Source organism: Ranitomeya variabilis, chromosome 2 (assembly GCF_051348905.1).
Source record: "Ranitomeya variabilis isolate aRanVar5 chromosome 2, aRanVar5.hap1, whole genome shotgun sequence".
Lineage (NCBI taxonomy): Eukaryota > Metazoa > Chordata > Amphibia > Anura > Dendrobatidae > Ranitomeya > Ranitomeya variabilis.
This window is the reverse complement of record NC_135233.1, coordinates 789559395-789574773: the sequence shown is the minus strand read 5'-3', so window position 1 is coordinate 789574773 and position 15379 is coordinate 789559395. Positions and strand designations below refer to the sequence as shown.

The window sequence follows — 15379 nt, the reverse complement described above, 5'->3', positions numbered from 1 at the left end:
GTGGCAGCTTTGGGTCTGTTGTGTCTGCGTGGCTGTTGCAGGACACGTTGCCGGCTACACAGCAGGGGAACAGCTGGCGGTGCTGAACCCCACTGACACATTGGCGGGTGTTTTTCTCTGTGCAGCCAGCACTTCCGGACAGCAACTAGCGGTGTTGGAGCCCGGGCTCTGCAGGTGGAGCAGAGTGTAGGCCGCAGCCTGCACTGGAGCAAGTTGAAAGGGAACCTTTAACCCCCCCCCCAGGCGTTTGTAGCTGAAAGAGCCATCTTGTACAGCACTAATGCTGGAAAAGGTAAACTTAGCTCTTTTAATTATGGTCCTTGCACATGCTGAACCTAACACTTTTGAAATGTGTCCCCTCACACTGTTAAACCGTCCGGTCGGTGGAACTTTCCTTTGTCATGTGACGCAGCACAGCCGTCATTCTTACCCCCTTGGCGCCGTGCGCCTCCTCCTCAGCGTTGTTTGAATCTGTCCCGGAGTCTGCGCTGTTATGTTATCCCTTGGCCAGGCACACTTAGCGCTGCCCGTCTTCTGACATCATTTGGTGTCAGGATGGCTGCACCTGTGCGGCCGCGCTGGACGAGATCCCGCCTCGCTGTGTCATCTAATGTAATCACTCTGCGGACCTGTGATCCATGGGCATGAGCAGTGCATATCCTCGCCTCTCACTCCCCTCCCTACGGCTTCTTCAGATTGTGCAGCGTCACGGCCGTGGCATGCTATTAGGGATCAGCTGACAGCGCACAGTCTGATGAAGGCGTAGGGAGATGAGTGAGAGGCGGAGGTTAAGATATGCACTGCTAATGTCCATGGATCACAGGTCCGCAGTGGGATTAAATCAGAAGACACTATGAGGCGGGATCACGTCCAGCGCGGCCGCACAGGCGCAGCCATCCTGACACCAAATGATGTCAGAAGACGGGCAGCGCTAAGTGTGCCTGGCCAAGGGATAACATAACAGCGCAGACTCCGGGACAGATTCAAACAATGCTGAGGAGGAGGCGCACGGCGCCAAGGGGGTAAGAATGACGGCTGTGCTGCGTCACATGACAAAGGAAAGTTCCACCGACCGGACGGTTTAACCGTGTGAGGGGACACATTTCATAAGTGTTAGGTTCAGCATGTGCAAGGAGCAATACGAAAAGAGGCACTTTTTCCCTTTGCATCATTACTGCTGCACAAGGTGTCTCCTTCAGTAACAAACACCTGGGGGGGGGGGACAGGTTCCCTTAAATTTAACTTGTTGTGCCTGCGTGGCGGTCGCAGGACACGTTGCCGTATACACAGCAGGGGAGCAGCAGGCATTACTGAACCCCACTAACACATTGGCGAGGTGTTTGGCTCTGTGTGGACAGCACTTCTGGATGGCAACTAGCGGTGTTGGAGCCCAGGGACAGGAGGAGGAGGAGGTGGAGGAGATAGGAGGGATTGCCACACACACAGCTGGGGAACAGCTGACGTTACTGAACCCCAATAACAGAGGAGGGACTGTTGGGACTGTGCGGACAGCACTTCTGGACGGCAACTAGCGGTGTTGGAGCCCAGGGACAGGAGGAGGAGGAGGTGGAGGAGATAGGAGGGATTGCCACACACACAGCTGGGGAACAGCTGACGTTACTGAACCCCAATAACAGAGGAGGGACTGTTGGGACTGTGTGGACAGCACTTCTGGACGGCAACTAGCGGTGTTGGAGCCCAGGGACAGGAGGAGGAGGAGGTGGAGGAGATAGGAGGGATTGCCACACACACAGCTGGGGAACAGCTGACGTTACTGAACCCCAATAACAGAGGAGGGACTGTTGGGACTGTGCGGACAGCACTTCTGGATGGCAACTAGCGGTGTTGGAGCCCAGGGACAGGAGGAGGAGGAGGTGGAGGAGATAGGAGGGATTGCCACACACACAGCTGGGGAACAGCTGACGTTACTGAACCCCAATAACAGAGGAGGGACTGTTGGGACTGTGCGGACAGCACTTCTGGACGGCAACTAGCGGTGTTGGAGCCCAGGGACAGGAGGAGGTGGAGGAGATAGGAGGGATTGCCACACACACAGCTGGGGAACAGCTGACGTTACTGAACCCCAATAACAGAGGAGGGACTGTTGGGACTGTGCGGACAGCACTTCTGGACGGCAACTAGCGGTGTTGGAGCCCAGGGACAGGAGGAGGAGGAGGTGGAGGAGATAGGAGGGATTGCCACACACACAGCTGGGGAACAGCTGACGTTACTGAACCCCAATAACAGAGGAGCGACTGTTGGGACTGTGCGGACAGCACTTCTGGACGGCAACTAGCGGTGTTGGAGCCCAGGGACAGGAGGAGGAGGAGGTGGAAGAGATAGGAGGGATTGCCACACACGCAGCTGGGGAACAGCTGACGTTACTGAACCCCAATAACAGAGGAGCGACTGTTGGGACTGTGCGGACAGCACTTCTGGACGGCAACTAGCAGTGTTGGAGCCCAGGGACAGGAGGAGGAGGAGGTGGAGGAGATAGGAGGGATTGCCACACACACAGCTGGGGAACAGCTGATGTTACTGAACCCCAATAACAGAGGAGCGACTGTTGACTGTGCGTACAGCACTACCAGGCAACAACTATCGGTGTTGGAGCCCAGGGACAGCAGGAGAAGCAGAGGAACACAATGTAGGCCGAAGCCTGATTGGAGAAAGTCGAAAGGGAACCTTTAACCCCCCCCCCCCAAGGCGTTTGTAGCTGAAAGAGCCAGCTTGTGCAGCACAAAAGATGCAAAAGGAAAAGGTGGCTCTTTTCATTATGCTCCTTGCAAACACAGAACTAAACACTTATAAAATGTGTCCCCTGAAACCGTGAGACCGTCCCGGAGGTCGGACTTTCCTTCGTAATATGACGCAGCACAGCCGTCATTCTTACCCCCCCCGGCGCCGTGCCCCGGCTCCTCAGCGTTGTTTGATTCCGTCCCGGAGCCTGCGCTGTTATGTTATCCCTTGGCCAGGCACACTTAGCGCTGCCCATCTTCTGACATCATTTGGTGTCAGGCTGGCTGCGCCTGTGCGGCCGCGCTGGCCGAGAGCCCGCCTAGCAGTGTCGTCTAATGTAATCCCACCGCGGGCCTGGGATCCGTGGCCATGCGCAGTGCATATCCTCGCCTCTCACTCCCCTCCCTACGGCTTCTTCAGACTGTGCGGCGTCACGGCCGTGGCATGCTATTAGGGATCAGCTGACGGCGCAGTCTGAAGAAGGCGTAGGGAGATGAGTGAGAGGCGGAGGTTCAGATATGCACTGCGCATGTCCATGGATCTCAGGCCCACAGTGGGATTAAATCAGAAGACAATGCGAGGCGGGCTCTCGGCCAGCGCGGCCGCACAGGCGCAGCCAGGCCAAGGGATAACATAACAGCGCAGGCTCCCGGACGGAATCAAACAACGCTAAGGAGCCGGGGCACGGTGCCAAGGGGGTAGGAATGACAGCTGTGCTGCGTCATATTACGAAGGAAAGTCCCACCTCCGGGACGGTTTTACGGTATCAGTGGACACATTTTATAAGTGTTAAGTTCTGCGTGTGCAAGGAGCTAAACAAACATAGCTACCTTTTCCTTGTGCAGCATTACTGCTGCACAAGGTGGCTCTTTCAGTAACAAACGCCTTGGGGGGGGGGGGACAGGTTCCCTTACATTTCAGTTGTTGTGTCAGCGTGGCGGTCGCAGGATACATTGCCGGCTACACAGCTGGGGATCAGCTGACGTTACTGAAACCCGATAACACTGGGTCGTATGTTTTGACTGTGCAGACGGCACTTCTGAGCCTCAACTGGCGGTGTTGGAGCCCAGGAATTTAAGTTCAGGTGGTAGAAAGATGAACACAACAGGAGACCTGGATAACGTAGACAGTCACCTAATTATTTAATCAGGAAGAGGAGTGGCAAATTCCTGCGAGATCCAGGCCTTGTTCATTTTCAGGAAAGTAAGCCGGTCAACGTTATCGGAGGATAGTCGCATGCGACGGTCAGTTAGTACACCACCTGCAGCACTAAAGACGCGTTCCGATAATACACTAGCCGCAGGGCAAGCCAGCACCTCCAATGCATACTGGCTTAGCTCTGGCCATGTATCCAGCTTTGAGACCCAAAACTTGAAAGGTGAAGAGCCGTCTGGGAGTACAGCAAGAGGGCAAGACATGTAATCTGTCACCATCTGACGGAACCGTTGCCTCCTGCTGACTGGAGCCGTCTGTGATGGTGTAGACTTTTGTGGCGGGCACAGAAAACTGTGCCACAGTTGGGCCATACTGGTCTTGCCTTGGGCAGAGGCACTGCTTCTGCTCCCTCTTTGTGCAGAGCCTCCACCACTGCCTGGACGCACTGAGCTGCTTTGTAATGCACTAGCAGCACTTCTCTCACTTGGAATGGAGAAGATGATGGAATTCACCAGTGTGTCTTGGTACTCCCGCATTTTTCGCTCCCGGTTCAACGGTGTGATGAGGCTTTCTACGTTGTCCCGGTAGCGAGGATCGAGGAGGGTGAACACCCAATAATCAGACATGTTGAGAATGTGGGCGATGCGGCGGTCGTTTCTCAGGCACTGCAGCATGTAATCCACCATGTGCTGCAGACTGCCAACTGCCCAAGAAACGCTGTCCCCTGCTGGAGGCGTGATCTCTGCCCGCTCGTCATCACCCCACCCTCGCTGTACACACTGACTACTGGACAATTGTGTAACTCCCTCCTCTGGACGGATGTCTTCCTCCTCCATTGACTCCTCCTCATCCTCCTCACAAACTGTCCCCTGCCTACGCGTTTGTGAGGAACCACGTGGCGCTGACTGTGCAGAAGATGATGGAAATGGTGAATCCTCATCCTCCACCTCTTCCACAACATCATCCCTTAGCGCTTGCAGTGATTTTTCAAGCAGGCAGATAAGGGGGACAGTCATGCTGACTAGTGCATCATCTGCACTCGCCATCCGCGTGGAATAATCGAAGGGACGCAAAACCTGGCAGACGTCATTCATAGTGGCCCACTCTGTGGTTGTGAAGTCTGAACGGCGCTGAGTGCGACTTCTTTGCGTCTGATGCAGCTGGTACTCCATTACAGCTTGCTGCTGCTCACACAACCGCTCCAACATATGTAACGTGGAATTCCACCTGGTAGGTAGGTCACATATGATGCGATGTTCCGGCAGGCGGTGTCGGCGTTGCAGAGCCGCAATGCGCGCTTTTGCCGTGCTGGAACGCCGCAAGTGAGCACACTCTAGGCGGACCTTGTGCAGCAGTGCATCAAGATCCGGATAGTCCCTCAAAAAACTCTGCACGACCAAATTGAGCACATGTGCCAGACATGGGATGTGAGTGAGGTTGCCGAGGCCCAGAGCTGCCACCAGATTTCGGCCATTATCACACACTACCATGCCTGGCTGGAGATTCGCTGGCACAAACCACACATCGCTCTCCTGCTTGATGGCATTCCAGAGCTCCTGCGCTGTGTGGCTTCGATTCCCCAAAGAAATTAATTTCAAGACGGCCTGTTGACGTTTGGCCACGGCTGTGCTCATGTCGGTCGTAACAGGTAAACGTTCATCACGGGTCCATGTGGAGGTGGACTGTGACGGCTCCTGCAGCGATGATTCAGAGGAACTGGTGTAAGAGGAGGAGTCAATGCGTACAGAATGGATTCCTGCAATCCTTGGAGTGGGCAGGACACGTCCTGCGCCACTCACACGATCTGTACCCGGCTCAACGACATTAACCCAATGGGCAGTGAGGGAAAGGTATCGCCCCTGTCCATGTTGACTGGTCCACGCATCGGTGGTGAGGTGGACCTTGCTACTGACGGCATTCAGTAGCGCGTGTTTTATGTGTCCCTCCACATGCTTGTGCAGGGCAGGGACGGCTTGCCTGCTGAAGTAAAAGCGGCTGGGCACATTGTACTGTGGGACTGCCAATGACATCAAGTCACGGAAGCTGTCAGTCTCCACCAGCCTGAATGACAGCATTTCCAGTGACAGAAGTTTGGCAATGCCTGCAGTCAGAGCCTGTGCTCGTGGGTGGTTTGACGAGAAAGGCCGCCTTTTCTCCCATGCCTGTACTACCGATGGCTGTACACTGGGCTGGGAGTGTGTGGATGACTGGGAAAGTGGTGCTGCGGGTGGAATTACAGCGGGTCTCTGGACAACAGGGCCAGAGGTTCTTCCACGGCGATCCTGGGAGGAAGCCGAACCAGCTGCATGTGAGCTGGAGGAAGAGGCAACACGAGCTGAAGAGGTGGTAGCTGCTGCTGTTGGTTGGCCTAGCTCTTCAGTGTGTCTTTCTAACTCTGCCGCGTGCCTGGTGCGCACATGTTTCCACATGTTGGAGGTATTGAGGTTGCTGACATTTCGACCTCTTTTGACTTTGTGATGACACACCTTGCATTTGACATAGCAAATGTCATCTGCAACTGTGTCAAAAAAGGACCAGGCACTGCAAGTCTTGGGAGCGCCCTTTTTGGCTTTTGGAAGAGACATGCTCCTAACGGGTGCCAAAGCGGAGGCTGCAGGATCCGCAGTCTTCCCCCTCCCTCTCCCTCTTTGGGCCGTACGGTGAATCTCTTCCTCAGAGCTGCTCCCACCACCTTCCTGTCCCTCACGCCAAGATGGGTCAAGGACCTCATCATCTACACTACCGTCTGCCCCCAACTGCTCCTCCTGGGTAGTCTCAGCAGCAGAGCACGCACCAGAAAGTGGCACCTGAGTGTCATCAGCGGATGCGTCCTGCGATGTGGTGACCGGAGGCACTGGCCCACCCGCCTCTTCAGAGGAAGAGAGAAAAAGCGGTTGGGCATCACTGCACCCTGCCTCTTCTTCCATTTCTCCAATGCTGCTTGGCTGGCCCCCTGTTTCCAAGCCAAGAGATTCAGAGAACAGAAGTAGAGACGGCTCCTGTCCTGGGATCTCTGTCTGCCTGGGCAATTTGGCAGGTGGTGAAGAGACAGATGGCTGCTCTCCAGTGCTCTGTGTCTGAGAGGATGTGGCACTAATTGAAGTTGATGCATTAGCTGCCATCCATCTGACAACGGCTTCAATTTGTTCTTCACGCAGCAGTGGTGTACGGCGCTCTGCGACAAAGCTGCGCATGAAGGACTGTTCCCTGGTGAAAGTTGGTGCTGATGAGTCACCGGTGCCCGCAGCAGGCACAGAATCCCCACGTCCTCTCCCTGCTCCGCGCCCACGCCCACGTGCCTTACTCACTGCCTTCTTCATCTTGGTTGACTGATAAAGATAAGCAGAAAAGTTCTAACGGCTTTGTGTGCTTATTCCTGAACAACTCCTAACAGGTATAAGAAACACTAATTTTCTAAAGTGTGGACTAGACTTTAATATGAGCTAATGTGGGCTACACAAATGTAAAGTGGTGTCACTGGTGTGTTTGGTGAACTTTATTATTTATTTATTTTTTGGGGGCTGAACTGACAACAGAGAGAGCTGCAGTCACACGGAGACCGTGCAGACAGCCGTAAACGGTGCTGCAAGGCCCAAAAACCCTCCTCTACGTTATCCTATGTAGTGTTTTTCCACAAGTTAGCTGGAGACGGGTGGAAAGACACTAATAGGAATTTTTTGAAAAAATGTGCAGCAGCCTGCAATACTTAAAACAAAAGGAAAATTGATTTTACGGTATGACGCAGTGAGGAACCCTGAGCTGGAGACAACCAGGCTATGGCTGCTCACAGACTACAAGGCGAGCTGCAGTCACACGGAGACCGTGCAGACAGCCGTAAACGGCACTGCAAGGCCCAAAAACCCTCCTCTACGTTATCCTATGTAGTGTTTTTCCACAAGTTAGCTGGAGACGGGTGGAAAGACACTAATAGGAATTTTTTGAAAAAATGTGCAGCAGCCTGCACTACTTAAAACCAAAGGAAAATTGATTTTACGGTATGACGCAGTGAAGAACCCTGAGCTGGAGACAACCAGGCTATGGCTGCTCACAGACTACAGGGCGAGCTGCAGTCACACGGAGACCGTGCAGACAGCCGTAAACGGCGCTGCAAGGCCCAAAAACCCTCCTCTACGTTATCCTATGTAGTGTTTTTCCACAAGTTAGCTGGAGACGGGTGGAAAGACACTAATAGGAATTTTTTGAAAAAATGAGCAGCAGACTACACTACTTGAAAAAAAAAAAAAAAAAGAACAGTATGAGGCAATGAACCACCCTCCCTGAACTGAATACAACCAGCTATGGATGGCCTATGGCTGCACTCAGACTAGAGAGTGGGCTGCACTCACACACACACACAGAGAGACCTTGCAGGTCACTGTGAAAACAGCGCTACAAGGCAAAAGCAAGGTGATTAGTAGGTGAACACAGCGGTTGCTAAATTAGCCTTTGAAAAGCACAAAGAAGCAAATCGCTATCTCTAAACTGGCCCTCAGTCAGCAAACAGCGTCCTGTCACTAACTGAATTCACAGCAGAGTGAGCGCAAAATGGCGCCAGCGACTTTTAAACTGCATCATGACATCATTTCAGCAGCCAATCACAGCCTTGCCAGTAGTTTCATGCCCTCCATGCTGAACAGGATGTGCCCACACTTGGAATCATTCTCATTGGCTGATTTCGTACAAATTTGTGCAGTTTGAATCCTGGGAACTTCCGATTCCGGTATCCGATACGCGGCAAGTATCGGATCTCGGTATCGGAATTCCGATACCGCTAAGTATCGGCCGATACCCGATACTTGCGGTATCGGAATGCTCAACACTATCTCAGACCTTACAGTGGCCTGTAAGAATGCTAGCAGCATTTCATCGGAAATAATATACAGTATATTTTTTTTAATCTCATTTATTCCACTTTGCGTTTACTCCTGTGAAGAACATAAAGTAATAACAAACTATCTTACAATAGTTTTGAATACTTTAAGTGGTGCCATTTGAAAATTGTTTGAATTCTGACTTTTATTTAAATCTCAGACACTTGAAAACTGAATAGGCCTCTGAAAAATAAAAATCTAATATTTTAACAAAATACAGTATAAGGACATTTGATGCTGATGTAAAGTAGACATATGGGAAATTATATTTATTAATTTCTTTTTATGTAGTATCTTTATCTCATTAAAGAGTATAACATTCAAAGTTTAAAAATTGCAAAATTTCCCTCAAATTTCCAATATTTACAGAAATAAAACATATTGACCTCAATTTATCAATAACATAAAGTACAATGTGTCACAAAAAAGTCATTCTTACAATCACTGGGATATGTTGAAGCATTTCTATTACCACATAAAGTATTACGTCAAAATAAAAAAATTTGGCCTAGTCGCTAAGGTACCGTATATACTCGAGTATAAGCCAAGAATTTCAGCCCATTTTTTTAGGCTGAAATTGCCCCTCTCGGCTTATACTCGAGTCATTCCCAGGGGTTGGCAGGGGAGGGGGAGCGGCAGCTGTCTAATAATACTCACCTGCTCCTGGCGCGGTCCCTGGACATCCCTGGTTCTCCGGGCACTGATAGCTTCTTCCTGTATTGAGCGGTCACATGGTACCGCTCATTACAGTAATGAATATGGACCCGACTCCACTCCCATAGGGGTGGAGCCGCATATTCATTACTGTAATGAGCGGTACCATGTGACTGCTCAATACAGGAAGAAACTGTCAGCGCCCGGAGAACCAGGGATGTGCAGGGACGGCGCCGGGAGCAGGTGAGTATGGCGGGGGCAGTGCGCTATATTCACCTGTTCCTTGTTCCACCATCGTCAGTGCAGAGGACGGGGAAGACACAGCGATGCTCGGCAGTGGAACGGAGGACAGGTGAATGTAGCAAGTGCCGGGGGCCTGAGCAACGAGAGGTGAGTATGTGATTTTTATTTTTTTTTTAAATCGCAGCAACAGCATATGGGGCAAATATCTCTGGAGCATCTTATGTGGCCATGTGCAGTGTTATATGGGAGCAAATATCTCTATGGAGCATCTTATGGGGCCATGTGCAGCGTTATATGGGGGCAATTATCTCTATGGAGCATCTTATGGGGCCATAATCAGCATTTGTGCAGCATTATATGGGGCAAATGAGTCTATGGAGCATCTTATGGGGCCATAATCAGCATTTGTGCAGCATTATATGGGGCAAATGTCTGTATGGAGCATCTTATGGGGCCATAATCAGCATTTGTGCAGCATTGTATGGGGCAAATGTCTCTATGGAGCATCTTATGGGGTCATAATCAACATTTGTGCAGCATTATATGGGGCATATTTTAATATGGAGCATCTTATGGGGCCCATCATAAACTGTATGGAGCATTATATGAGGCATATTTTGTATGGAGCATTATATGGGGCCCATCATGAACTGTATGGAGCATTATATGGGGCTCCTGATTCAATATGGATATTCAAAAACATTTAACCTACTGATGTCTCAATTAATTTTACTTTTATTGGTATCTATTCTTATTTTTGACATTTACCGATAGCTGCTGCATTTTCCACCCTAGGCTTATACTCGAGTCATTAAGTTTTCCCAGTTTTTTGTGGCAAAATTAGGGGTCTCGGCTTATACTCGGGTCAGCTTATACTTGAGTATATAGGTAGTTAAATAAAACCAACTTTTAGTCACAAGTATGCTTTGACAAATCTAGCAAAATAAAAAAATGCACACTTGGTACTTAATACATTTAAATGTCTTTCATTCACAGTATTATAATTATTTTTCTACTATACATAATTGATACATTAATACATGCACTTTGCTTACTAGGTTTTGCAGTTGGGTTGTATTTCTCTTGATTACTCATTAATAAAAGAGACGTTAAAAGGTTTTGTTGGAAGTTGGAAGTCTCATTATGCAGCTATTTTACATCATCGTGTAAAAGTAAGTGCACTTTCTATACTAATCTACTCTGTAGGATAGATTATTTTTATTAATACTTATGACATTACAATCTTATTTTCCTTTCAGGAAGAACTTAGACATGTTGTACAATATCGAGAGGAAGCATGGCAGAAACTTACAATGCCAGTAGAAAGCCTGGAACAGTTGAACTCTATTTTAACACTATTAGAAGAACTACAAAATATGGAAAATAAGATTGATGAGTTGTATCAGCCTATAGAGAGCACATATGAACAACTAAGGTATATCTGTCAGGTCCAAATTCTGTATATATTGAAATGATAAATATACAGTGGGTATGTAAAGTATTCATACCCCTTTAAATTTTTCACTCTTTGTTTCATTGCAGCCTTTTGGTAAATGCAAAAAGTTCATTTTTTTCTCAATAATGTACACTCTGCACCCCATCTTGACTGAAAAAAAAAATTGAAGAATCAAAAACTAATAATATAGGGATATACTCAGTCTATAAACCAAAAAAGAAAAACAACCCTTAAAAATATATCTTTAATTGACCATATTAAAATTCTATATATAAATAGTAATAACCAGCACCAAAACCTAAGATCAGAGCGGGGTATTGATACAGCAATAAATACGCCAGGAAGTCCTAATAGGGAAAGGCAGTCCTAACTTTAACCCTAATTACTTCCTATTGGACTGTACCTTCCTGGCAGTGGAGGTTGGCACCCTAAATTCGGCATGGCGCCCCCACTCCGCGTCGGCTGTCCCTTCTGGCCCTATACGGACCCTACCCACTACCCACGCCCAAATCCCAACACCATACACACAACCACAAATACTTGGTCAAACTAAAAAGACTAATTAAGTAGATTTACACAAGATATAGTATTGCACTGAAAACCTATTGCACTTGTGTCCGCTTTTTATCCAGGACTGTTCCCTGAGTTCACCCTTTATTCAAATCAGGATGTATATATAGTCGGGAATTTTGAAAGCTAGGGAGCACCACAGCTGGGAAAACATAATGTTATACAAGTGGTAAGTATGTATAGGGGTGCAACTCAAGGCATGGCCAAAGGGACATAATGGAGCAACAAGAAAAGGCAGCCACGCAAATAGAACGCACAACCAGAAGGATACAAGCTAAATAGCTAAAAATACAAAAAAGTTTATTGAAAACAGAGACAAATACACTAGAATAAAAACATATTAAAATATAACAGCCACACCACTGGTCCCATGGTAAATACTCGCTTACAGACGGCCCAAAATACAAATGATGTTACACAACAAGGATAAATGATACGCCACACAACAATAATTGCAATACAAAGATACATGTGTATAGAAATCAATCTTTAGGCGGCATGTAAGGATGACCTATAATCCTATAAAATGGGGGATGAAATCCCCTAAACCCTATATGAGTATGGTATAACTCAATATTTTAAAGACCCAGATATAATAATATATATACATTTAGAAGAGAACATGAGGTCTGGGCGTCCCCAGATAACCCTACAATAAATAGAGTGCCCTAATATAGGAAAAGAGGCTAATACTACCAAAGGGCCCCAATAAGCCAAAGAAGAAACAATACCTATAAGGTATAATGTAAGCCGGGTAGAAAAATATAAAAGGGAAGGTGGCCTGGTGGAAAGATAATGCCACCCAGGCTATAAGGAAGTGCCAACACAGATGAAGATATGTGGCACAAAAGTAGAAAAAGCACAGGGGTTAGATATAAATCACCCAATTAGGTCATCCGGTCTGTGTTGTGGGCCGTCAGCTGTCAGGAGTCGAGAGTAAGGGAGAATGATCCCGGGATCCAGAGGGTGTGGGAAGGGCCCCACACGTATCGCTGCTAGACGCAGCTTCGTCAGGGGAAGTACTGGAGGATAGATAGGAAGGGCTTAAGTAGCGGTAGGTAGAATTAAAGCAATTACCAACAGGTGGGCAAGCGGTGCCCGGGTAAATACCTTCATAAGCATGGGGGACTGAGGAAGTGCGCCGGCGCCATTAAGTAGTGATAACTGAAAATGAAAATGAAAGTGAAAGTGCGCACATGCGCACAACACTTACTGCTACACATCAAAGGAGCGCAAGCGCACAACACAACGCTCATAGTAGAGCTTGTGTGATGTAAGAAGGGCCGGATGAGCCCGCAGCAACACATAAACAGGGCGCATGCGCACAGTAAGCTTGCAGCGCCGAATCATGACCCCCAGAATACGTAACATAGCGCCACAACACAGCACTGGCAGGATAAGCCCGCAGCAGCCCATAAACAGGGCGCATGCGCACAATGAACTTGCAGTGCCAAATCATGACCCCCAGAGTGCGTCACGCGGTGCCACAACACAGCGCTGGATGTATCATAATAACAGAAGTAATGGAAGAAAACCAGAAAAAGCCAGGGACATAAAAAGATAATATATATATATATATATATATATATATATCCGACTATATGCATCAGGTGCCTAAACAGTGATAAAAATACCAATGACAAACTTATATAAACAAATACATGCATAAATAAGTATTTACCACGAGACGTGGCCAAAGATATCAAAACGGGATAAGGGAATACCCGCAAGGCCCCTACTAAAATAATCTAGTATCCACAAAAAGAGGGGGGCATAAGGCATACATCAGCACGCAAAAATTAGAGAACCAGATCAAAGTGTGGCAAAAAGGTTCTGTTATAAAACCGGCAATAGAGATGTGAATTGTCAAACAAGGCTCAAAGTCCATAAGCATAGTAACATAAGGTATGAAAAATACCAAAACAGCTGAACAAAACAAGGATCCACAAGGGGTACAGTGTCCGTGAAAAGGAGAGTTAATGTTCCTGTAAGGGAGAGCAGAGTTCTTGTGAAGATCCCAAAAAGAGCTTGTAGTCCCTCTTCATCTTCTATTAGTTTCTAATTAATGGTGTATCAGTCCAGTAGGGTCATCCCAGGAAGCTTGTAAAGAGTAGTTCTTCATTGAGCCCGGTGGGGGAGAGACTCCGCAGATTGAAAATCCACCGGGACTCAATTTGGAGCAGCCGCTTCTTGAGGTTACCTCCTCTGGTGCTGGGAAAGATTTTTTGTAGACCAAAAAATGAGATATGAGCCGAGGAGCCACCATGAACCATTAAAAATGCAAAGCAACCGGGGACACCATCCTGCCTTTTCTAGTGTCGGATGCCGCCAGATGTATTGTGGACAGGTGCTTCTGTGCCCTCTTCCTGAATTCCTGGGAGGTTTGGCCTACATACACCTTGTTACATGGGCAGACAATGGCATAGATCACATTGGCCGTTCTGCAATTGATATACGAGGTTAGTCGATATGGTTTTGAATCCAAGGGATTAATGAACTGGTCTCTTGTGGCAGGAACATATTGGCAGACACTGCAACCCCCACAGGGGAATGACCCCCTCAAACGTATGCCCCGATTCAAACTAGTGGTGGGGCGTAGGAAATGGCTCCTGGTCAGAATGTCCCCAAGATTGGGAGCCCTCTTGGCTGTCAAGGCAGGACGGGGAGTGACCAGGGTGGTGATCTGTGTGTCAGTAGTAAGGATGTCCCAATGGGATGTTAGGACATTTCTTATCCGATCCCTCTGATCATTGAAGTCCGTAATAAAACGGACACTGGTGTCTTGGTGGCGATCGCTAGGGGAAATCATCAAGTCCTGGTTCATTTCCCTGGCCCTTTGGAAGGCATGGGAGATGGTTTTTTTCAGGTAACCCCGCTGCCTAAATCTAGACGTAAGGGCCCTGGATTGTGTGGAAAAAATCCTCATCTAAAGAGCAGTTGCGACGGACCCTTAAAAATTGGCCTATTGGGATGCCCCTCCTGGTATGAAGAGGATGGAAACTATCATACCTGAGCAGGCTGTTCGTCGTGGTAGATTTACGGTATAAATCCGTAACCAAGCGTCCATTGTGGATGAAGACTTTTAAATCCAGAAAGGTCACTGTCACATGCGAGAGAGAATGCGTAAGGACGATGTTTAAGTTGTTGCTGTTCAATTCATTAAGAAAATCCAGGCACTCCTGCTCTGTACCTGTCCATAGGAAAAAAACATTGTCAATAAAGCGATGCCAGTGCCGAACATGTGTTTTAAAGGACTCAGAACAGTACACGATGGTTTCCTCCCACCAGCCTAAAAAGATATTCGCGTACGCCGGTGCGCAACGCGCCCCCATCGCCACACCTGATACCTGCCGAAAAAACGTGCGTTCAAATAAAAAGTAATTGTGATGTAAAATAAAATGCAATAGATCAATCAAAAAAGAATCATGGAAACGATCTGGAGTATCCAGTCTACTGAGAAAATGCCCCACTGCATGCAATCCGTCAAGATGGTTAACCCCTTCACCCCCAAGGGTGGTTTGCACGTTAATGACCGGGCCAATTTTTACAATTCTGACCACTGTCCCTTTATGAGGTTATAACTCTGGAACGCTTCAACGGATCTTGGCGATTCTGACATTGTTTTCTCGTGACATATTGTACTTCATGATAGTGGTAAAATTTCTTCGATATAAGTTGCGTTTATTTGTGA

At 48.3% G+C, this 15379-nt stretch overlaps 1 protein-coding gene across 1 annotated transcript in view; it reads left to right on the top strand.

Moving 5' to 3' along the window:
* Positions 1–15379, top strand: part of LOC143803957 (dynein axonemal heavy chain 5-like) — a 587287-nt gene that overhangs the window by 153444 nt on the left and 418464 nt on the right. Inside the window, exons 26-27 of the mRNA XM_077281707.1 lie at positions 10721–10834; positions 10922–11097. Of these exons, the coding sequence (XP_077137822.1) occupies positions 10721–10834; positions 10922–11097 (290 nt within the window). The remainder of the gene's footprint in view (positions 1–10720; positions 10835–10921; positions 11098–15379) is intronic.